Here is a 25,207-nt window from a genome sequence, read left to right as displayed (position 1 = left end):
GAACCTGGGTCTGTGTGACACCGAAGTTCAAGTCCACTGCACTATCCACCTAGTCACCACCTGCTAAGTCCAGCCCACAACTGCCATCCCAGACCCAAGCAGGTCTCTGGCCCATTGGGAGGCATTTATCAAAATCAGCCCAGTATGCGGGAAACGAGGATCCCAGCTTTGTGGGGTCACTGGCTGGAAGGGAAGACGATTTCTGGAAACCAGGGAAGGCTCCTCCAAGCCCCTAGGTCTGAGGCTGTCAGGTTCACACTGCAGGTGCTCAGGGTGCGAGAGGAGGCTCAGGCATCTAGAACCTCTCTCCTGCACCCAGAACTCAAAGTGTCTGCCTGCCCTTGGGATTCTAGTTGCTCTTCTCAGCTCGTGGCAGCTAAGTCAGAGGGGCCTCCCGGAAGGTGAGGTGGGGAAGGGAGCTACAGGCTCCTTCCACTCTGGAGGCCTTCCTGCAGGCACTTCTCAGCCTAACTGTTCTTTCCCACGGAAGCCTCTGGGCATCACAGTGGCCTGGAGGGCCCCAATTTGGCTTTGAGGAGACTTTGCCCACCCACAGTGGGTGGCTGTCCTGCAGGTGTTACTTCATCAGGGTCCCTTGTTGAGACAGAAAGTGGATGTGGGTGTTGTGTCTCTCCCGCTGCCCCAGAGCTGCCCCAGGCCTGAGGTGAGGCCTGTGCGGAAACACACATCTGCCCCAGGAGACAGGCTCCCTGTCCTAGCTTTCGGTCTATGCATGTTTTATCTTCTCTGGTCATCACTCAGTACAGGTTGTTGCATGACTCGGGAGAAGGTTCCACCAAGCCACTTCCCATGAGAAGTGTCACAAAGACCTTGTGCCTTTAGGTGGAGACTGGGTGGCACCATCCTAGCTCAAAAGTCTATCCCAGAGATGGTGCCACACAGCGAGGGGAGCATCCCTTTTCCAAAACCCCTTCTCTGATGTTTTAGTGATAAAGGGAGTGGTTGCCCAAAACTTTAGGACTTACTCATTCGGGACTGCTGTCCTGGTAGGGTGAACTGGGTGGCTCAGTGTCAACCCCCAAGGACTGCCCCTGGCCCTGACATTCCTTCCAGAGCTATCAGACTCAGGCGCTCGGGATGAGGTTACCAACCAAGGTTATTATGGCGTGTGCCCAAAGGTGGCTGAAAGGGCTCATTCAAGTTCTGGATTTCCCAGCAGTCTGGCTCTGCCAGCATCGACACTTTGGTGAGGTAGCCTCCATATCTAATGGGCCACCAGTGCCCAGGGAGGAGATGCCAGGGCCATATCAGACACCCCTTCCTCCCCCAGGTCACTCCATGATGCCCATGGAGGATAAGCCTCTGGGCTCCAACAATCCGGGACTAATCTTTGAGGCAATTGACAGGGACCTGTTTGAGCGGCATGACCGTGTCATTGCCTGTCTCCATGGTGGTCCGGGAGCATTTCCGGCTGCTGCGCATACTGTAGAACTTCTCCATGAGGTGCTTACGGAACTTCTTGGTGAGGAAACAGTAGATGATGGGGTCTAAGACACAGTTGGTACTAAGAAGGCAGAGAGTGACCTGATGTGCATCATTAATAGCCTGGTGGGAGTTGCTGTTCTGGAAGCCCAGCTCAGCCAGGGTCCAGGGCAGCTGTACAATGTGGTGGGGCACAAAGCAGATGATGAACACAGCCAGGACCGTGCAGACCATCCAGAGTGCCCGGCACTTGACCTCTGCATTGCGCTGCATCTGCACCGGCTGTGTGAGCAGCGTGACGATGATGACCAGGTTGCAAACGAGGATGATGAGGAAGACAAGGAAGAAGCTGAACACGAGGAAGATGTGGATGATGAGGACTGGGATTCTGCCTTTCTCGTAGTGCTCAAAGCAGCGTGTGATGTTGCCTGAGCCAGTCTTGCTGGGCACTGTGTTGGTGGAGTCCAGGATGAGGTAGTAGGATGCAGCGGCCACAATGGCCACCCAGATGATCAGGGACAAAAGGATGCCACGCTTGCGGGTGGTGACCTGAAGGGTCTTGATGGGCCGTGTTACAGCCTGGAAGCGGTTATAAGTGATGACGGCCAAAAAGGCCACTGAGCAGTAGGTGTTAATGAAGAAGAAGCAGCCAGCCAGGTTGCACAGGAATTCAGGAAGAATCCAGTTGCCCTCGTTGTAGTAGTAGATGATCCACAGGGGCAGGGTGACCAGGAAGAGCAGGTCAGCCACGGTGAGGTTCACCATGAAGATCTTTATCTCATTGAATTTCTTGGAAGGGTACAGGTGGGCAAAGACCCAAAGCACATAGCTGTTGGCGAGGACCCCTAACACAAAGACGATGCTATAAAAAATTGGGAAGAGGGTGTATCGGAACTCAGAATCCACACGAGAGGAATCATTTGCCTCCATCACTGTGGGCTGGAATGGGCAGCTGGTCATAGGATCCTACCTATGCCTGGAAGACCACACAGAAATTCTGGTTAATGAAGGGCTAACAAGGGACTATCTTATTTACTCAGTTCCAAGACTCCCATTTTGCACATTTTAAACACTCTAAAATTGATGGCATTTTCCAATTAATTGGTATTTTTTTTCTTCCTACATAATATAATCGTGTGTTTTTTAAATGAATGGCCTCTGACATTCAATAAAATCAGTGGCAGTTCAGTTTCTTTTCTCTTGTTCCATTTAAAAATATACTTTTTTCTTCTTTAGCTCGTTTTGACTTAGAGTTTTAGATAATCTATTCCTGGTGATGAAACAGATGGAAATTTAAATTTTTAAAAAATTTTAAATTCTATGGTTTTTAATTTCTGACAAAATTTGAATATTTTTCTATTGATGAAATTTGAGATAAAAATTTTGATGGTAAAATGTCTTATGTTAAAAAATAATTCACGTGCCCATACAAAATCTAGAAAATACACAGATGTATATTAGAGTCACCCAGAGAATGAAATAGTAGCTATATATTAGAATGAATGAGTTAGATCTGATTGTACTGCCATGTAAAGTTGTCCCTGGATAATATTGTTAAGTAAAACAAAACAAAACAAAAGTTGGTATGACCCCATTATATACTTGTATATGATATAGAAAATGATCTAGAAGGATACCCCTCAAAGCGATGACAGTGGTGAAACCTCTGGGAAGGTGAGGTGGGCTTGGTGGGAAGTATAATTACTTCACAGTTTTTTTGTTTGTTTAAACTTTTTAGGAGTGTGCATTGCTTTAGTAATTAAAAAATTTTAAGTATAATTTTAAAAGAAAAGTATACAGTGGAGAAGCCCAATAGACAATATTTTAACCAAGTAAAAAAGAGTAGCACCATCATTAGTAAGACATGTCAACATCATGTACCCCTGGTACGATGTACTGACAATAACACAACACCACTTCTGTGGTATTCTTGCCAAAAATGCATAATCTCAATTTAGCCATGAGAAAACATCAGACAAAGCCAAATTGTGCAACATTCTACAAAATGACTGACCAATAGTGTCAAGGTCACGAAAGACAAGGAAAGACTGAGGAACTATCATAGATCAGAGGATATAAAGGAGACATAGGACAACTAAGTGCAAAGTGGGATCCTGGATTGTACCCAGGAACAGAAATATTGTTAGGGGAAAACTGGTGAAGTTCAAATAAGGTCTATAATTTAGATAATACTGTAACCATGTTCATTTCCTGGTTTTGATCATTGTACTATGGTTTTATAAATTGAGAATGTTGGGTGAAGGGCATATAATGAACTCTTTGTACTATTTTGCAACTTTTTTGAAGGCCTAAAATTATTTCAAAACAAAAAGGTGTTTGTTTGTTTTAAGTACGGTTGACCCTTGAGCAACACAGGTTTGAACTGTGTGGGTACACTTACACATGGATTTTTTTTTTTGATTAATACAATACAATACAAAAATACAATACTACACGACCCATGGTTGGATGAATCCACAGATTCGGAACCCCACAGAAGGAGAGCCAACTGTAAAGTTATAAGAAGATTTTCAACTGCGGGGAGTGTGGCGCCCCTAATTCCTGTGTTGTTCAAGATTCAACTACATATGAAAGAAGATTAAAAGTAGCCATAATCGTACTACCCAAAGTCTGGTTCATTTTCAACAGTTCTTTGTCCCCATCCACTGTCCAGAAAAACCAGTTCCTCCCTCCCCTCTTGTCCCTCCCACTATGTTGCCATCACGTGAGCCTGGAAGCTCCTCTTATGTTTGTGTTGCAGCTGAGTGGGATGGGATGGCAAGAGACTCGCGATTAAGTAAGGCCCAAGGCTCATCATATATCATAGTAGAGTGAAAAGAGCAGGGAATAGGCAGTGAGAAGCAAGGAAGACAGTTAACACTTAAGAGCACATCGTTTGGAGCCAGGCACCCTGCTCAGTGCTTCCACACGCACTACCTCCTTTGAGTCTCGCAAAAGCCCTTTGAGATAGGAAGTAAGATCCCCATTTTACAGAATAGGAAACAGAGTATAGGGTGGTTATGTGACTTGTCCAAGGTCACACAGCATTAAGGGATGGAGCCAGGATCTCAAATCTAGCTCTGTCTTCATTTGTTCCTTCATACATTCAACCAAAAATATTTCTGAGCAGCAACTGCGTGTCAGGCTCACTGCCAAACACAGGAGAGGCAGGTGAACATGACCAACAGGACCCTGCTCTCAGGGAACTTAAGAGTCCCATGGGGGCGATAGACAAAAGCAGTGTAAACAAACATAACTGCTATATGAAGAAAATAAGGTGCTGACATGGAGAAGAAAACAGAGGTCTACTTTTTTTAATATAAATTTATTTATTATTTATTTATTTATTTATTTATTTTTGGCTGCATTGGGTCTTTGTTGCTGCACACGGGCTTTCTCTAGCTGTGGCGAGCGGGGTCTACTCTTCTTTGCAGTGAGTGGGCTTCTCATTGCGGTGGCTTCTCTTGTTGCGGAGCATGGGCTCTAGGCACGTGGGCTTCAGTAATTGCAGCACATGGGCTCGGTAATTGCGGCTCACGGGCTCTGGAGCGCAGGCTCAGTAGTTGTGGCGCATGGGCTTAGTTGCTCTGTGGCATGTGGGATCTTCCCTGACCAGGGATCAAACCCGTGTACCCTGCATTGGCAGGCGGATTCTTAACAACTGCACCACCAGGGAAGTCCCAAGATACCTACTTTGAAAGGAGGTGACATTTCCATTGAGGCCTGAAAGAAGAGCCTAGGAAGAGAGTTCCAGGCAGAGGAATCTGCATGAGTCTAGCACTGCGGCAGGAAAGAGATTGGTAGGTTCCAGGACTGGAAAAAAGGCCACCTGATGGCCCTTGCCCTGACCTCTGGCTGCCACTCCACCCTCATCTCATGCCACCTTCTCACCAGGCTCCAGCCAAAATGGACTTCCCAGGTGGGTCTTCAAACCCACCCAGAACTCTCCTGCTTCAGCCTGCACACATAGCCATGACACTGCCTTGAACATGCTTCCCTATCCACACCCCACCGCCACCTGGCCAACTCCAACTCATGTTTCAGACCTTAGCTGAATTTCACTTCTTCAGGGAGGTCTTCAATGACCTCCAGGTCAGGTCAGGTCCCATCTCAAAGCTCCCTGTACTTCTTCTTAAATCTTAGCACAATTGTAATCATATTCATGTTTGTATGATTGTTTCACACTCTCCCACTTGACTGTGAGCACCAGCAGATCAAGGACCTTGTCTGCCTAATCAACACTATTCCCAGACAATGAATCAATAAATAAAAGGAATGGGTAATAAGCCTTGTTAATTACACCCACCCCTTAGGGAGCCCCAGAGCAGTGGAAACAGTTGAAGAAGTCTATAGATACTTACAGGTGAGTTTAAAGAAACCAGTGGCTGTAATTAGAATTTTTCTCTTGATTGAGAAAAATTTTGTTCTTTGTTCTATTTAGTATATGGTAGTGGTTTGTCTATGTTAATTAAATAAATGTAGGTTCCATTATTCCAAGAAATCATTGCGATTCCTTTAAAAACAAAAAACTCACCCTCAAGTCACATTGTGAATTACATACTTTTATTCTGCTTCCTCAGCAGCAAATTGCTAGCTTCTACTCAGCTGGGATCTTTTCCCTCCTAAAGGTGACCCTGCCATCTGATCCCAAAGGTGTAAGACAACAACTCTCAAAGGGTGGTCCATGTAAACGAGGGCTGAGAGAGGAGGTCTATCTCTGAAAACTTTCAGGGAATCCATGAGGTCAAAATGATCATCATAATAATACCAAGACATTATTTGTCTTTTTCACTGAGTTGACTGACATTTGAGCTGACGGTACAAAAGGGTGAGCAAAACTGCTGGCTCCTTAGCACCAGTCAAGGTAGGGACACCAAACTATCATAGGAGTCATATCCTTCACAGCTATGCATTCAGCATAAAAAAAAAAAAAAGCCAATCTCACTTTATTTTTTTATTATATTTTTTTTTACAAATTTTTAAATTCTTATTTATTTTTGGCTGCATTAGGTCTTTGTTGCTGGACACAGGCTTTCTCTAGTTGTGGCAGGTGGGGGCTACTCTTTGTTGCAGTGAGCGGGCTTCTCATGGCGGTGGCTTCTCTTGTTGTGGAGCACGGGCTCTAGGCACGCAGGCTTCAGTAGTTGTAGCACATGGGCTCAGTAGTTGCGGCTCGAGGGCTCTTCCCGGACCAGGGCTCGAACCCGTGTTCCCTGCATTGGCAGGTGGATTCTTAACCACTGTGCCACCAGGGAAGCCCAGTACACATCTGTTTAATAATCTGTGTATCGGAATGGGAAATACACATGAAACATCTCTACTGCAAACTGGAGTAGAGTGGTTGTCTTCAGAAAAAGAACCAATGCCATTGTTTGAGTTGTGAGCTGAGCTGTTTTTTGGATCATCATTATCACTTGAAAAAATGACTGGCAAACTATGGCTTTTCAGAGACTTGGGTATCTGTCAGACTTTTTCTCAAAAAGTCACTATATAAATAAAGTGATCCTGTCACTTCAAGGAAAACCAATGATGGGTTTTTGCTGCCATGATTAAAATTTTAACTTTCAAGAAAAGATTAAAATATTTGGAAAATCTGTATCTGTCAGCATGAGCTTGACAGCTTTCCAATATCCAAAGAATTTTCTGATGAGATTGGTAGTGATATTAATTAATACAATTTTTGACATCTTATAATGAAAGGTCAATATCTGGAAGACCTGTATATCTCAGTGAACCAATATTTTCCAAATGAGGAAAGCATGATGTTTCAAAATTAAATAGAGGTAAAAGATTCAAAGGGCAAGATAGACCAATACATTGCCTTGTTCACAGATGACAAAAAGTTTGTTGATATGATTCAGTATACATTGCAACTAACTTTTAAGAAACCACCATTTCGGAGTTCTGAGGTAGAATCAAAGAAGAATATCACCAATTATCTGAAAAAGCCATTAAAATATTCCTCCCTTTACAAATGCACATACATCTGTGTGAGGGCAGATTTTCTTCATATACTTTAACCAAAACAACATATCACAATAGACTGAGTGTGGAAGTGAATATGAGAATCCAGCTGTCTTCTATTAAACCCAACATTAAAGAGATTGGGAAAAAAAATGTAAATCAATGTTACTCTTCTCCCTAAATTGTTTATGTTTTGAAAACTTTAGTTATTTTCCACTAAAAACATTATTTATGTTAACATGAAATGAGTTTATTATTGGTTTTTACATTTAAAAACAAAAATTTTTAGAATGTCTTAGTTTTAATTTTGAAGAGGGTAAAGATTGGTAGGTATACCCATGTAAACAAAAGTTCTCTGAGGCCCTCAATAATTTTTGAAGAATATAAAGAGATCCTGAGACCAGAAAATTTGAAAATCAATGCTCCACAATCTCAGTTCACCACCCCGCCCCGTCCCCCCATTTCCTTTGAGACTAAGACGCGCATTCATCTGGGACTAGCCTTGTTTCTTTTTCCTGCTGGACCCTTGTGCCTTAGGGGACCCTGTTCCTGGGGCCTGAGAGGCGGGGGGCGGGGAGCAGCCCACAGCTGGGAGGTGTGTGGTGCTCACTCTGGGTCTTTGAGGAAGTCACATCCCATTCACCCCCAACACCCTATTCCCACCCCTAAGTAAGTCCTGTCCTCTTCTTGGGTTTAGGCTCCAGCACAGTGAAGTAGGGACAACTGTCCTCCAGAAACTATCCTTCTCCAGGCAAAAGATTACACTCAGGACATCCTCCTGGGCCCTGCCGCTTATGCCACCCCTGCCCAGGCATGTTGAGAAAGTCTTCCCATGAGGATCAGGATTTGAATAAGGCTCATGAGGTGCTCATCTGGGTGCAAAATTTAAGGGAGCACCAAAAACCTCAGTAATCAAGATAAATAATATTTGGATGCAATCATTTGAAGAATCAAAATCAGTATTACTGGGCTTCCCTGGTGGTGCAGTGGTTGAGAGTCCGCCTGCCGATGCAGGGGACATGAGTTCGCATCCCGGCCCGGGAGGATCCCACATGCTGCAGAGCGGCTGGGCCCGTGAGCCATGGCCGCTGCGCCTGCGCGTCTGCAGCCTGTGCTCCGCGACGGGAGAGGCCACAACAGTGAGAGAGGTCTGCGTACCGAAAAAAAAAAAAAAATCAGTATTACTGATGCTTCCTTTTGCCCCAGGCTCTAATACGGCCCTGCCTGTATTATGATCCTGTCTTCATTTAAACTTTTGGTATTTTGTTCATCATGGATTTTGGGGGGTTTGGGGGTTTTTTTGTTATTAATTGATTTTTTAAAAAAAAATAGTCTCACCATGTGAATGGGGCACACACAGAATAGCCCAGCTCGCCCATTCAGTCACTCATTCATGCCTTCACTGGACAAGCTCACTGCTGCCAGCCTGGGCAGAGTCTGGAGGCCTCTGAGAACAGACCTCGTCTGTTCCTCCTTCAGTGGCTCACAGGCCATTTCTCAAGAGAGAGATTCAGAAATACATAGGTGCTAAGTGTTAGGATGGTGGAGGTTCTAGATGTCAGGGTCATTCTGAGTGGTGCCCGTGACCCAGACTTGACGGTCAGGAACGACTCCTGCTTATCCTGAAGGAAGACAAGGAGTTCGCCAGATGCAGCTGGGAGAGAGGAAGACGTCTGGAAGAACAGGAGAGGATGTGCCTTGTTCTCAGGGAACTTGAGAAGTTTGGTTTGGCTAAAACTTAAAAGGTGGGTGGGATGGTGGTGAGGAGAGACAGGACCTCCAAAGCAAGCATCAGTCAACTGAAGTAGTGTCTTGCATACTAGGCTAAAGGAGTTTGTATTTGATTCTGCTGGAAATGGGGAGTCATTGAAGGATGTGGGGTTTCAGGTTTATGGAATATGGCTTTGACTGTTGTGTACAGAATGAATTGGAGGGGCCTCAGGTCAGAGGCAGGGAGATAACAAAGAGATAACTGCAACTGTCCAGAGCACCAAAGGGAAGCTTGGAACATGGCAGAGTGGATGGAAATGGATGGCTGTGAGAATGATTTGGGAGATGGAATGGACGGAACTTAGAGATGCACGGGATAGTGGTTGAGAGAAAGGGAGGAGACAAGGATGGCCAGGTTTTCTGGCCCAGATGACTGGAGCTGGGTGGTGTCTGTCTTCACGAAGATGACACTGAGGAGGAAGAGTGTGGGGCATAGAGGATGAACTTCGTGGGGGCCATATCCCAGGTGGAGTGCCTGAGAAACACCCAGGAGGATCCAGGGTTAAACCCTGAAGAGCCCAACATTAAAAGAGAATGGACTTGCCTGGCAGTCCAATTCTTAAGACTCTGCACTTCCCTTTTGACAAAATTCAACACCCATTTATGATAAAAACCCTCCAGAAAGTAGGCATAGAGGGAACCTACCTCAACATAATAAAGGCCAAATATGACAAACCCGCAGCCAACATCGTTCTCAATGGTGAAAAACTGAAACCATTTCCTCTAAGATCAGGAAGAAGACAAGGTTGTTCTCTCTCACCACTATTATTCAACATAGTTTTGGAAGCCCAAGCCATGGCAATCAGAGAAGAAGAAGAAATAAAAGGAATCCAAATCAGAAAAGAAGAAGTAAAACTGTCACTGTTTGCAGATGACATGATACTATACATAGAGACTCCTAAAGATGCCAGCAGAAAACTACTAGAGCTTATCAATGAATTTGTTAAAGTAGCAGGATACAGAATTAATGTACAGAAATCTCTTGCATTCCTATACACTAATGATGAGGAATCTGAAAGAGAAATTAAGGAAACACTTCCATTTACCACTGCAACAAAAAGAATAAAATATCTAGGAATAAACCTACCTAAGGAGACAAAAGACCTGTATGCAGAAAACTATAAGACACTGATGAAAGAAATTAAAGATGATACAAACAGATGGAGAGATATACCATGTTCTTGGATTGGAAGAATCAACATTGTGAAAATGACTATACTACCCAAAGCAATCTACAGATTCAATGCAATTCCTAACAAACTACCAATGGCATTTTTCACAGAACTAGAGCAAAAAATTTCACAATTTGTATGGAAACACAAAAGACCCCGAATAGCCAAAACAATCTTGAGAAAGAAAAACGGAGCTGGAGGAATCAGGCTCCCTGACTTCAGACTATACCACAAAGCTACAGTAATCAAGACAATATGATACTGGCACAAAAACAGAAACATAGATCAATGGAACAGGATAGAAAGCCCAGAGGTAAGCCCACACACATATGGTCACCTTCTTTTTGATAAGGGAGGCAAGAATATACAATGGAGAAAAGACAGCCTCTTCAATAAGTGGTGCTGGGAAAACTGGACAGCTGCATGTAAAAGAATGAAATTACAACACTCCCTAACACCATACACAAAAATAAACTCAAAATGGATTAAAGACCTAAATGTAAGGCCAGACACTATAAACCTCTTAGAGGAAAACATAGGCAGAACACTCTATGACATAAATCACAGCAAGATCCTTTTTGACCCACCTCCTAGAGACATGGAAATAAAAACAAAAATAAACAAATGGGACCTAATGAAACTTCAAAGCTTTTGCACAGCAAAGGAAACCATAAGCAAGATGAAAAGACAGCCCTCAGAATGGGAGAAAATATTTGCCAATGAAGCAACTGACAATGGATTAATCTCCAAAATTTACAGGCAGCCCATGCAGCTCAATATCAAAAAAACAAACAACCCAATCCAAAAATGGGCAGAAGACTTAAATAGACATTTCTCCAAAGAAGATATACAGATTGCCAGCAAACACATGAAAGAATGCTCAACATCATTAATCATTAGAGAAATGCAAACCAAAACACAATGAGGTATCACCTCACACCAGTCAGAATGGCCATCATCAAAAAATTTACAAACAATAAATGCTAGAGAGGGTGTGGAGAAAAGGGAACCCTCTTGCACTGTTGGTGGGAATGTAAATTGATACAGCCACTATGGAGAACAGTATGGAGGTTCCTTAAAAATCTAAAAATAGAACTACCATACGACCCAGCAATCCCACTACTGGACATATACCCTGAGAAAACCATAATTCAAAAAGAGTCATGTACCACAATGTTCATTGCAGGTAGGAACAGGATGGTCAAGATGTAGGAGGAGGACCAGGGGACCACCACGCAAGACCCAACAGAAGAAAGTTTCAAGAGTGTGGCAGCAAGTGGCCAATGGTGTGAAAAGCCTCAGCGAGATCCAGCACAATGAAGACAGGAAAGCAAATATTGCACAGGGCCACTCAGAAATCTATCTCCCTGATCAAATGGACAGTAGTTTCCTAAGCATGCGTTCAGGAGTGAATGAGAGACAAGGAAGTGGAATGTCAAATTCTCGTTCAAGAAGTTGAGTTAAGCAAATAAAGGCTGTGTGTGGACCTTGTGTGTATCTTGATTTAAACAAACTAACTGTAAAATATATATATATATATATATATATATATATATATACATATGTTCGACAACTGGGAGAACTCAAACACAAAGTATTAGATGGAATTAAGAAATCGATGCTGGGAATTCCCTGGCAGTCCAGTGGTTAGGGCTCAGCACTTGTCGGGGAACAAAGATCCTGCAAGCTGCAAGGCACAGCCAGAAAAAAAAAGAAAAGAAATTGATGCTAATTTTGTGAGGCTGTGATCATGATATATTGGTTATATACTTTTAGATTTTTAATTCCTTATCTATTATACACACATACTGAAGAATTTATAGGCAGGATTACACAATATCTCAGTTTTGCTTTAAAACATTCCAGGAAAAACATGCCGGTGTGCTAATCTCAAGTGAGAAGCATCTTCCCAGGAACCCAACCTGCGACAATGTGTACTCAGGTCCTTCCGAATCCAGAGCCTCCCCAGTCCACACGGCCCTCACAGGAGGCCCAGCAGAGGTAGGTCTCTTCCTTCCAGATACAGGACCAGAATCAGTGTGGACGCCTTGGGCGGAACCCCTGCCTTTGCCAGTAGCCTCGTCCTTGGCGCCTCCAATACCCACCACCCAGGCCCTTCCTACTTCTGCTGCCTTCTCTTCAGTCACAGGTCCCCAGGTGACTCCCACTCCCTTGGCCCTCATCCCAAACATAATGCCCAGATGCCCCTTTACATCAATAGAACCCTTGAAATCACCCAAAATGTAACCAGCCTAGTCTCCTCTGGGTCTGGGGGCTCATACATCCACGCTTTCATTCATGCTCCCCTCCCTCTCTCTGCCCGGCTGACTACTGATCATCCTTTAAGGCTGTTCAGGCCTCCTTTCCTCCAGGTAGTTTTTCCTAAGCCTCTCCGACTCTTTCACATCCTGCCTCTCCCCCAAGACCCAGTTAAGTGCCCATCCCCTGGGCTCCCAAAGCTCACTGAAATTGCCTGTGTGTGTCCTCCTGCCACTAGGCCTTAGCTTCTTGAGGAATGAGACCATGTCCATTCATTCACCTGACATCCTGCTGAGTGCCCGGCACTGTGTTGGGGACACTGTGGGAATAAAACAGGCAAGATTCTGGCCCTTGAGGAGCTTATACTCTAGTCATGGAAAACAGACAAAAATAAGTACAGAGATAAATGAACAAGGTAATTTCAAATTGTGATGAATTCAATAAAAGAAATAAAAATAGTGACATGATGAAGACTGGATAGAGGGCTACTTAAAATAGAGTGACCAGGGAAGGCTTCTCAGAGGAGGTGACATATAAATGAAACTAGAGGCAGATCTACCATGAAGCCAAGGAATTAAGCTTTAAGACCCCTTCCTAGGCCTTGTTTCTAATTGTATATTTATAATTTGGTATCTCTTAAAGAGGGGCCCACATATTGTATAAGCTTCAGAGTCCTACAAAACCTGTGTCTTCCCCTGGCTAAAATCTAAAAAGTGAGAAGGAACAAGTCAAGAGAAAATCTAGAAGAAGCATGTTCCAGACAAAGGGTATCACGTGCAAAGGGCCTGCAGTGGGAATAAGTTCATCATGTTCTGACCTAAAAATAAATGTGTCACGTTCAAGGAACTGAAGGGTCAGTGTCCCCAGAGAAATGGGAAGAGTAAGATGAGATCTGAGGGCAACAGACCCCAAATCACTCCTATGTCATGGTAAGGAGTTTGGGTTTTATTCTATAAACATCAGAGGGCCGCTGGACTATGTCAAGCACATGAGCAGCAGGATCTGACTCTCTCCAGCTGCTGAGCAGAGAATAGATGGTAGGGGACAAGAGTGGAAGCAGAGAGACTATGTCAGAGGCAAGAGATGGTGGTGACGTGGACCAGAAAGCAGCATTTCCAATTCCTCTCTCCATCCCCAGCACCCAACACAGGCTTGGCCAGAGTAGGAGCTTAACAAATATTTGTCTAGTGAACAAATATCTAGCAACTAACAAGATTGACTCTTTTGTGAGGGCTTCAAGAGGGCTGACCCAAGAAGATGGTAGAGGCCTGATCTCTCCAGTAACAAAAGAGCACCAGTGGCTGCCTGCTCCCCAGAGCAGCCTCCAGACAAGGCGGAGTGAGCCCTCTACAACCTCATTACTCAAAGTGTGGTCCTTGCACCAGCAGCATCAACATCAGCTGTGAGCTTGTTAGAAATGTAGAACCTGACTCTACCTCAAACCTGCTGTTTCAGCATCTGTATTTTTACAAGATTCCCCGGTGATTCACGCGCACACTGAACTCTGAGCAGTGCTGTGCCTCCACACACTGTCAGCCACATACTTGCCTGTTCTAACACCTTCCATGGCTCCCCATTGCCCAGCACCAAGGGCAAGCTCCTTCCCCATCTCATCTCCCACCAGCCTCTACTACCACTCAACCTCTACTCCAGCCACAATGAACTTCTTGCTGCTTCTCTAAAAACTATTTCTCCTCAAACCTCTGTGCCTTTGCACATGCTGTGGCCCCTACTGAGAATGCCTTTTGCCTATTGCTTTATCTAGCAAAATCTTACTCATCTTTGAAGACCTAATCTAAAGAGTACTTCCTCTGGGACGCCTTCTCTGTTTGCCCCAGGCAGAATGAGTTGCCTCCTTCTCTGGGTTGCCATGGTACTGGGCACATTCCTCAGCATAGCATCTGACACTGTATGTTGTAAATATTGATTTCTGTGGATGTTTCCTCGCCAGGCTGAGCGCTTCTTGAGGGCAGAGACTAGATCATTTTTGTCTCTTTATCTTCAGTGTCAGACATTAAAGACTGAATGAATGAATGACCAAGCCCTGACAATTATTCAGAGGAAACTAGTATGAAGGAAAGGTGTCCAGTCTCTCTGGGGGGAAAAGGCAGGGTAGGGAAAAGGCCTCTGGAGTCAGAAAGACCTCGGTTCTTAACTGGCTCTGCCATTTACTTGCTGTGTGACCTTGGGCAAGTGGCTTCACCTCTCTGAGCCTCAGTTTCTTCATCTGCAAAATTTTATAAGCCAAACAATGTTTCCAAAGATAAGCATGCAATGTAGCCACAAATGGCCAGGCCTTCCTCTCACTATTGGCCCAGTCACTTGGAGCCAGGGGAGGGGACTGTGGATCACCAGTGACCCCAGGGACCCTAACCCACATACTGGCTTTCCTGCCAGCTCCGGACAGGGTGTTGGGCTAATGCCAAAAAAACTTTCAACGCCTCAGGAAGGGAAGGAGCATCCGGAGGGAGAAGGAAGAGGCTACTCAGACCACTCAACTTAACACGTGGGCAGGGCTCCCTGATGGATCAAGGCCGGGCAGCAGGCCCAGGCCCAGCATTTAGTTGGGGGGTGGGCTAGGGGGGCATAAATATTTATGGAGACAAGAAGAATTCTACCATCTGTATCTCCCACCCTCTGCCCTGCAGAGTATTCAGTCCCAATCCCCACTGGCTGCCATTCCCATACTGTCTGCAAACAATCCCAGCCCCTAGGGCACCTAGAGAAAGGGTTCCCATCCTCAGCTGGACAGTCAGAGGGACCACTGAGATCTGGGCAGAAGGAATTATGTGCTGATTACTTCCCCAGTGTGTGGACTGTGGGTTGGGACATTGGGTTTACCAGTCAGACTGGCCCCTAACATTTGTGGGGCCATTTGGGGTCAAGAGTAAAAATGTCTAAATATTTATAAGCTATAAATCAGTCATATCTAAGTTCATGCACATTCCATGAATCAGCAGCTCCTCGCAGCCTGGCAAGTCTGGGAGCATGGGAGGGGCACTGGATCCAAGTGGGCACTCCCTCCGAGATCCAAGGACTCCGTGCTCTATGGGGGAGGGCATGACTGGAGGGGAGCCAGAGCCAGCCCACCTAAGCTCAGGGCACTGGGCATCATTCACTGATTAAATGAACAGACACCTCTTACCCATGATCATATTTCCTCCTCAAATCAGCCTTGCAAGGTGAGTTTTACAAAATGCCCATTTTTCCAGCAAAAAAAGTGAGGTCAGAGAGGGAAACAGACTTGTCCACAGTCACATATCTGGGAAGTGGCCAGTGAGATTTTGAACTCCAAGGCCCATCCTGTCTCTCCCAGGCCAAGCTGTGGCCCCTGGTGGAAGCAAACCACTCCTTGACCAACTCATCCACTCACAGACCTGTCCTATTACCGGAGAACAGGTGCTTCAGAGGCTGCAAGGCCCCGGGAAGAGTTGCCTTCGACCTGGGGCCCTGCTTTTACCTTTGCTCCCCAAAGTGGGGAATTGAACAGGGCAAAGGCAGGGGAGGGACTGCTCTGCGTTCATCTAACTCCTGCCAGGCAGCATTGAAGCTGGAATCAAATCCTGGTTCAAACGCTAAACTCACCCCATGACTCTGCCTCTCTGTCTCTTCACTGGTAAAATGAGGATTTAAAAATGGGCTTAAGAGAAAAGGAAATTAAGAAAGTAATCCCATTTACAATACCATCAAAAAGAATAAAATACTTAGGAATAAACTTAACCAAGGAGGCAAAAAACTTGTACACTGAAAACTACCAAATATTGCTGAAAGGAATTAAAGAAGACACAAATAAATGGAAAGACATCCTGCGGCCATGGATTGGAAGACTTAATATTGCTAAAATGTCCATACTACCCAAATTGATCTACAGATTCAATGCCCTATTAAAATCCCAATGGCATTTTTTGTAGAAATAGAAAAAATAATCCTAAAATTCATAAGGAATCTCAAAGCACCCCCAGGAGTCAAAACAATCTTGAGAAAGAAGAACAAAGCTGGAGGCCTCACACTTAATGATTTCAAAACATATTGCAAAGTACAATAATCAAAAGAGTGTGGTATTGACATAAAGACAGACATAAAGACCAATGGAACAGAATAGAGAGCCCAGAAATGAATCCCTACATATATGGTCAAATGATCTTTGACAAAGGTGCCAAGACTACACAATGAGAAAAGGATAGTCTCTTCAACAAATGGTATTTGGAAAACTGGATATCCACATGCAAAAGCATGAAGATGGACCCTTATCTTAAACCACATACAAAAATTAACTCAAAATGGATTAAAGACCTAAACATAAGACTGGAAACTATAAGATTCCTAGAGGAAAACCTAAAGGGAAATCATCATGACATTGGAATTGGCAATGATTACTTGGGTATGATACCAAAAGCACAGGTAACAAAAGGAAAAATAGACATTTGGAACTACATCAAACTTAAAAACTTCTGTGTAGCAAAGGAAACAATCAACAGAGTAAAAGCCAACCTACCAAACTGTAGAAAATACTTGCAAATAATATAAGGGATTAATATTCAGAATATATAAAGAACTCTTACAACTCAATAACAACAAAAAAAATTAAAAATGGGCAAAGGCCTTGAAGAAACATTTCTCCAAAAATATACAAACGGCCAACAAGTATATGAAAAGATGGGGAGGGATGGATTGAGAGTTTGGGATTAGCAGATGCAAACTATTATATATAGAATGGATAAACAACAAGGTCCTACTATATAGCACAGGGAACTATATTCAATATCCTGTGATAAACTATAATGGAAAATAATATGGAAAAGAATGTATATATATATATACATATATATGTATAACTAAATCACTGTGCTGTAGAGCAGAAATCAACACAACATTATAAATCAACTATATTCCAATAAACTAAATTTTTTTTTAAATTGCCAAGAGGCAGGGGGAAAAAAAGCATATGAAAAGATGCTCAACATCACTAATCATCAGGGAAATGCAAATCAAAACCTCAATGAGATATCACCCATTAGGATGGCCTCAATCATAAAAGCAGAAAATAACATGTGTTAGTGAGGATGTGGAGAAATTGGAACACTTATGCACTCACTGTCAGTGGGAATATAAAATGATGCAGCCACTATGGAAAACAGTATGGAGGTTCCACAAAAAATTAAAAATAGAACTCCCCGGGGGCTTCCCTGGTGGCGCAGTGGTTGAGAGTCTGCCTGCCGATGCAGGGGACACGGGTTCATGCCCCGGTCTGGGAAGATCCCACATGCCGCGGAGCAACTGGGCCCGTGAGCCAAAATTACTGAGCCTGCGCGTCTGGAGCCCGTGCTCCGCAACAAGAGAGGCTGCGATAGTGAGAGGCCCGCGCACCGCGATGAAGAGTGGCCCCCGCTCTCCACAACTAGAGAAAGCCCTCGCACAGAAACGAAGACCCAACACAGCCAAAAATAAATAAATAAATAAAGCAAACTGTCAACAAGTAAAAATAAACACTATTATAAAAAAAAAAAAAAAAAGAACTCCCAAATGATCTAGAAATCTCACTTCTGGGTATATTTCCAAAAAAAGGTTGAAAACAGGATCTTGAAGAAGTATTTGTATACCCAGGTTCACAGCAGCACTAGTTACAATAGCCAGGAGATAGAAGCAACCTAAATGTCCATCAACAGATGAATGGATAAACAAAATGTGGTATATATGTATAATGGAATACTATGCAGCCTTAAAAAGGAAGGAAATCCTATGCTACAACATGGATGAGACTTGAGGATATTAATAAGTGAAATAAACCAATCACAAAAAGACAAATACTGAATGATTCTACTTATATGAGGTTTCTAAAGTAATCAAATTCACAGAAACAGAAAATAGAATGGTGGTTGCCGGGGGCTGGAGGGAGGGAGAAACAGGGAGTTGATATTCAATGTGTAGAGATTCAGTCATGCAAGATGAAAACGTTCCAGAGACCTGTGGTATAACATGTGCATATAGTTAACAATACTTAAAAATTGTTAAGAGGGTAAATCCCTCTTACATCTTTTTTACCACAATAAAAACAAATTTTAATGGGTCTCAGAGATGGCAGATTTGAAAATACATTGTATAATTTTAACTTGGAATCATATGGCTCAGCTTTTTTATTTAATGGTTGTGTGACATTTGGTAAAACTGCTTCCCCTCTTTGGGCCTCATCTATAAAATGAGGACAATAACACATCTACCCTATAGAGCTTTCTGTGAGCACCCAGCGAGATAAAGGATATAAAGTATTTGGGAAAGGACAGTGGTTAAGACCACAGACTCTGGCGTCAGAAAAACCTCCGTTCAAATCCTGTCTCTGTCCTGGCTTCACGACCATGGTCAAGCTTATCATTCTCTGAGCCTCAGGTCCTTCCCCTGTAAATGGAGCTGATAATATTTCAAGCACATAGCTCCCAGCATGGTGTGAAGATTCAATGAATAATGTAGCACAATTTCAGGTATTCATGATCAACAGCTCTAAAAAGCTGTATCTACAGGAAATCCAGACAATCAGCTGATTAGATCAAATGTTTCTCAAAATAGCACCACTGTCATTGCAACCGTTCACATCTAGCTCATCCCAAGTTTACCCCAATTTGAAGCCACCTATATCAAGCTTCCAGATATATCATTAACCCTGAAAACTTCTGGGAAACAGTCACATCTTTTTATGGCAGCTAGAGACAGTTGGCAAAATGCTATCAGCCAATTCTTGCCCAAGACAACCTCACCTCCATAAGCCTCTGTTCATTCATCTATTTAAAAAAAAAAAAAAAAGGGCTTCCCTGGTGGCGCAGTGGTTGAGAGTCCACCTGCCGATGCACGGGACACAGGTTCGTGCCCCAGTCTGGGAAGATCCCACATGCTGTGGAGCGGCTGGGCCCGTGAGCCATGGCCGCTACGCCTGCGCGTCCGGAGCCTGTGCTCCGCAGCGGGAGAGGCCACAACAGTGAGAGGCCCGCGTACCGCAAAAAAAAAAAAAACGAATCCTAACACTACATCATAGCATTTTTGTAAGGATTAAATGGAAAATGCCTGATCTATGATAAGAGCTCAGTGAATGCCGGCTACTGTTAGTCTTACTTCTCTACCCCAGAAAGGGTTAGAGGTGCCACCTTTGGTTCCCATAACACATCACACTGCATTATAATGGATGTTGATTTCTCTTTCCCTTCTGGGCTGGGAACTCCCTGGGTACAGGTCCTCAGGCATTACACACACACACACACACACACACACACACACACACAGAGTCGCATTGTCCCTCATCCTTCACTTCCAAACCTCTCACACCAGCCTCAGCCACTCCTAGCCCTTAGATTCCCTGGGACCAATAATACACCAAAGTTCAGGGACTTCCCTGACGGTCCAGTGGTTGGGACTCCGCGCTTCCACTGCAGGGGGCACGGGTTCAATCAGGGAACTAGGATCCCGCATGCCATGCAGCGCGGCCAAAACACATAAATAAATAAATAAATAAATAAATAAATAAATAAAATAAAGGTTTAAAACACCATAGTTTAATCATTTCCCTTCTGTGAGTCCCAGTTTTTACATCAATAAAACGGAAATGATATCAGCATTGACCTCACAGTGTAGCTTTGAGGTTGAAAGCAGTTAAACTTCTAACATGCTCAATAAATGAGTTACCTCCTATTCTGGCCTCCCCTGATGCTTGACATTTGTGCCCTGGCTTGGCCATGCCTCTGTGCTTCTGGTCATATCCTCTAAAAATTCCCCTCATGGAGTGGTTTCATTACCATTTGACCAGGAAGCAGAAGGATTTGAGGGGCAAATAAAGGGAGCAAGTTTCCTGACCTCTGGGGAATTCTGCACTAGGCTTTACATGGTTTCCAGTACAAGGAGGCTAGCACCACGCTAGGTACGTTTATTGGTGGATGAATGGAGCTCATTGTCTGGGAAGAGGTCAGGGACAGGGTCTAGGGCCCCAGAGATGGGGGGTGGCCTGGGCATCAGAGTTTCCCAACTTTCTTTCTCACTTGGGGCCCACCTGATCCCAGGTTTATTTTTTATTTTTATTTTTTTTGGCGGTACGCGGTCCTCTCACTGTTGTGACCTCTCCCGTTGCGGAGCACAGGTTCCGGACGTGCAGGCTCAGCGGCCATGGCTCACGGGCCCAGCCGCTCCACGGCATGTGGGATCTTCCCGGACCGGGGCATGAACCCGTCTCCTCTGCATCGGCAGCCGGACTTTCAACCACTGCGCCACCAGGGAAGCCCTATATATTATATTGATGAGACTCAGTCTCTGCTCATCTGACCTAGGACATCCCTGTGGAGTTGGCGGACCCTGAGCCTGGCCTGAGTCTCTCTTTCTGGGTCCAAGATACCCAGGTAGTATCTGTCTGTGAGTCACCCTCCCCCACTTCTTGCCTCCTGGAAGTCAGCCAGGGCAGGGAAGAGGAAGCACCCAAGGAGGTGCTTCTTCCTCTGGGCTTCCCCAGCAAGGGCACACCTCTGTTATACCAGGAATCATTCTGACATCTTCAGGGGCTGGCCCAAGGGAAAGCGTAGGTTACAGGACACAGGCCCTGCGGTCACATAGACTCAGATCTGCACCTAGCTCTGCTCTTTCCTAGCTGATCTTCAGCCCTTGAAGCCTCTCTTTCTTCATTTGCAAAATGGTGATAATAGAACCTTCCTCACAGGGTAAGTTATAAGTGCAAAATGAAGCAACTGATGCACGAGGTTATTGATCAATAACTGTGAGCTCCTCCCTCCCCCTCAGAAAATGTTTGTTGAATGAATGAATGAATGAGCAAATAAATCAGCAATGTACCAAAGCAGCCACATATCTCCTCCTTTGGAAGCAGCGACCAAGGGTGGCTGAAGAGAACTACGAATTACGATCAGGAATTACGATCAGAGGATCTGGGCTCTGATCTCAGCCAAGCCACCCACCACCTAGAGTGAGTCTCTCCCCAGTTCTAAGCCTTGGGATCTTCATCTGCACACACCCCTCCCCCACCAAACCTCAAACACTATTGTGAAAAGGAAGATGGTTGGGCGTGATAAAGGGTTTGGTAAACAGTAAGGCATTTGGGGAACTGAAACGGACTTTATAAACTGTGAAGAGATAGCAGAAATTTTCGACATGCTGCTCCCACCAGCCAGCTGAGCTCAGCTCCAAACTTAGACCTGAAGGTCCCCTCCTGTAGAATTAAGAAGGGGGGGAGGGGCTGCCGAGTGGTGGTCTTCCCCCCACATAGTCTCCACCACCACCATCTCATTCACTCACACACACACACACACACACACACACACACACACACACACTCTTAAGCACCTGGAACACAGCTGTGTATTCAGTCAAGAGCTAAATCAGAGCTTCCTGAATGCCTGGGGAGAGACTCTGCTGGTCCCCTCATTCTCTACAGGTGAGCAAGTATCTGGGCAGCAGCCTCCATTCACTATGCCCACATCTGGACCTGCCAGTGAAGGACAGGGGTTACCAGCCTGTGCTCTGTCCCTACCGCCTGGGACCTGCCGGGGAAGCAGGTTGTGAGCCAGGCACTTTGTACCAGCAACCTGGTTATCCTCTTCATCATCCCCCTGGAAAAACCCAGCATCTAGTGAATTCCTAAGTGCGCAGCGCTATACCAGACCCTTTACCTTTGCTGACCTTCATTCTGGGGAGACGGTATTATCCTAATTTGACAATTTGGGAAACGGAGGCACAGAGCGGGGATGTGACATGGTCAAGGCCACACAGCAAGTAAATCAGATGGCTTCCAGCCCCTGAGATCTAGGTAGCCCCCTCTCATCACCATCGCCACCTCCCAGTGAGGTCTCTGAGGTCACTTCAGCACTGCCTTGGCCTTAGAGAACCAAAGAGGGGAGCAGATTCCCTGGGAAAGTTTGGTCACGTGGAATTCCTTTTAAGCAAGAGCCTCTGGGCCTGAAGAAGATGCCAAAACATTCCCTTAAAACCAGGAACACTGGGACTTTCCTGGTGGTGCAGTGGCTAAGAATCTGCCTGTCAATGCAAGGGACAAGGGTTCAAGCCCTAGTCCGGGAAGATCCCACTTGCCGCGGAGCAACTAAGCCCGAGCGCCACAACTACTGAGCCTGCGAGACACAGCTACTGAGCCTGCGTGCCACAACTACTGAAACCCACACGCCTAGAGCCCAAGCTCCGCAACAAGAGAAGCCACCGCAGTGAGAAGCCTGTGGGCTGCAACAAAGAGTAGCCCCCGCTCGCCGCAACTAGAGAAAGCCTTGCGCAGTAAGGAAGACCCAACGCAGCCCAAAATAAATAAATTAATTATTTTTAAAAATTAAAAATAAACCCAAAAACAGAAGCACTTGTTTGCTTAGGCGCAGTCTAGGCGTCATGACCTTGGTCTCCCGAGGACATTGTCACACACCTCCTCCTGGCCCGGCCAGGGCTGGGACGCCTCTTACCTGTCCCGGGGCAGCGGCTGCCTCTGTCAGGTCTGAGTATCTGTCTGCAGCCCTGGCCTCTGTGCTGTCTGGAATTGCAGAAGTGAGGAAACAGAGCACATTCATGCCAAGTCACCCCCAGAAGGAAACCTCATGACCCCAGGGCCCCTCCACAGAAACCTCAGAGTTGGGCCACCCAGGCCCTGGGCGCTGCTCGGAGGTTTCTCGCAGAGAAAGGGGCAGGGTGGGGTGTGGGCAGCGGCCACCGAGCCGGGAGCTGCGGAGGAGGAAGAGAAGAAGCAGACAGGGAGAGAACAAGAGGGGCAAGAGCATGCATTCGAGACAGCACAAGTGTGAGGGAGAGGGGAGAGGAGACGTGAGTGGGAAAACAGAATAAGAGAGAGTCAGGGGAAATGAGAGATGGAGGGAGACAGGCACACACACAGAGACAGACAAATGTAAACACAGAGAGAGAGAGCATGAGAGGAATGAGGAGATTTGAGGACAAAAACCAAGGGAGTTACAGAGAAAAAGACGAGACAGTAAGAGCGCCAGTGTATGTGTGTGTGTGTGTGCGCGCGCGCGCGTGCGTGTGCGCGCGCGCGCATGAGCATGAGAGAAAAGACAAAAGAAAGGGAGAGAAGGAGGAAAGGGAGAGGCAGCTGCAATATAAAGAGGATGAGAAGGGAGGAACTCGAAGAGCTGCTGTGGTCAGTGCCATGGCCCGGCTGGGCTCCCCTGGCGACCAAGGAGCACCAAGACCAAGGAACCGATGGGGACAGAGCCCTGCGGGGCTGGGATTGCGGGGGAGGAAGGCTCGTAAGACCCAGAGCAGGAATTTGGCAGTGAGTGAGTTAGAGGGAATAGGTGAGGGTGAGTAGGTGTGGGCAACTGAGGAGGTGAACGCAGGTGAGTCTGTCAGTGAGCGTGTGTGTGTGTGTGTGTGTGCGCGTGTGTGTGAGCGTGTGTGTGAAAGTCCGGTGGTGGAGGCTTTTTGTGTGAACAGAGGTGAGAGATGGGCCTGAGCCCCCTGCCTCAGTTTCCAGTCTATTTATCCACTCATTCATTTAACCAATAAACATTTACTGAGCCCCGCAGGCACCGGGCACTGCAGAGGACACTGTCTAAGGAAGCAAGCCTCTCAGCTGAGAGCCAACCCAGAAGCCCCCTACACAGGGCGGGAAACAAGTCTAGAGAGGACTGGGGTCCCACAGCCGGGCAGGTGCAAAGCAGAGGTGGTAGTACTGGCTCCTGACACCCCATGCAGGGTCCGGCCTCAGCTCTGCCCTGGGTGTCTGGACTGGCCCCCTCCTGCTCTTTGGGACCCCACTGCTGTTCCTCATCAAAGCCAAAAATGGACCTCAAAGGACAAACCACCTTTAACATGTGCCTCAGCCCTGAAGAACTAGAGCCAAAATCTGCCCCTCCCCCAGCTGCACCCCATCACACACAGGTGGACACACTCAAACCACCTAAGCACACAATCCTTGCACACTCATGTACACTCAGTATACACCATCATGCAGAGATACCCAGTCATAATTACATCTCCCCACTCACCTGCACACTCACAAGCTCAGGTGTCACATCTGTCATCCTCTCACTCACAACTGCCCAGCGTCACCTCCTTCCTCGTGCTCATTCACACACTCTCCTCACATCCTAAGATGTGGCCCAGGCCTCCTGGGAGGGACTTTGAAAAGGTGCAGTTTGGTCATCGCTTCTCGTCTCCCTTGGAGGCATTTTGAGCCTTGAGCACCTGAGACAGGAGAGAACGTGGTGGTCTGTTCATCACGTTTAACCTTCACACAAACTATCCACTAGAGCTGAGGCCCTAGCTCTGCTCCCCAACCCAGATCCTCTTCCCCCAAACTGGCTTCACCTTCTCAGCCATCCCCCAGCCACCATGTTCCAGAGGCACAGAGGGACCTCCAGGATCAACCTTGACCACAGACTGAAGGACACCTGGCTCAACTCCAGGCTCACACCTGGTTTTCAATAGTCCCTCATGTATGTGCACGGAGCAATCGCAGTTCAGCACTCTTTGAGATTATCAATAATCAGGGCAGGTAGGCAGAGGTTATTATCCACATTTTACAGATGAGGAAACTGAGGTTGACTCCTCTCTCTCACACCCACCTCATTCTGTTACCAATTCTGTCAGTTCTACTATAAAAT

General features: G+C 45.8%; 1 protein-coding gene across 2 annotated transcripts; it reads right to left on the bottom strand.

The window, feature by feature from the left end:
• Positions 1-1,156: 1,156 nt before the first annotated feature.
• Positions 1,157-23,095, bottom strand: PTAFR (platelet activating factor receptor). Of its 2 annotated transcripts, none has more exons than XM_081220502.1 (2): positions 23,051-23,095; positions 1,157-2,419 (listed from the first exon to the last, which is right to left on the bottom strand). In XM_081220502.1, exon 2 carries the CDS (start codon positions 2,401-2,403, stop codon positions 1,345-1,347), a length of 1,059 nt encoding a protein of 352 aa, XP_081076628.1. In that variant the 5' UTR covers positions 2,404-2,419; positions 23,051-23,095; the 3' UTR covers positions 1,157-1,344. The 2 variants fall into 2 exon arrangements, 1 of the variants encoding a protein (XP_081076628.1); XR_014014071.1 differs by lacking the exon at positions 1,157-2,419 and adding an exon at positions 6,403-6,724 and having other exon boundaries at positions 23,051-23,070.
• Positions 23,096-25,207: the final 2,112 nt, after the last annotated feature.

Source organism: Mesoplodon bidens (genome assembly GCF_964165515.1).
Source record: "Mesoplodon bidens genome assembly, chromosome: 2".
Taxonomy (NCBI): domain Eukaryota; kingdom Metazoa; phylum Chordata; class Mammalia; order Artiodactyla; family Ziphiidae; genus Mesoplodon; species Mesoplodon bidens.
This window is presented reverse-complemented; position numbering and strand designations above follow the sequence as displayed.

Bases quoted from the DNA above. Each gene is read 5' to 3' on its own strand.
- PTAFR (XM_081220502.1), bottom strand. From the start codon at position 2,403: ATGACCAGCTGCCCATTCCAGCCCACAGTGATGGAGGCAAATGATTCC.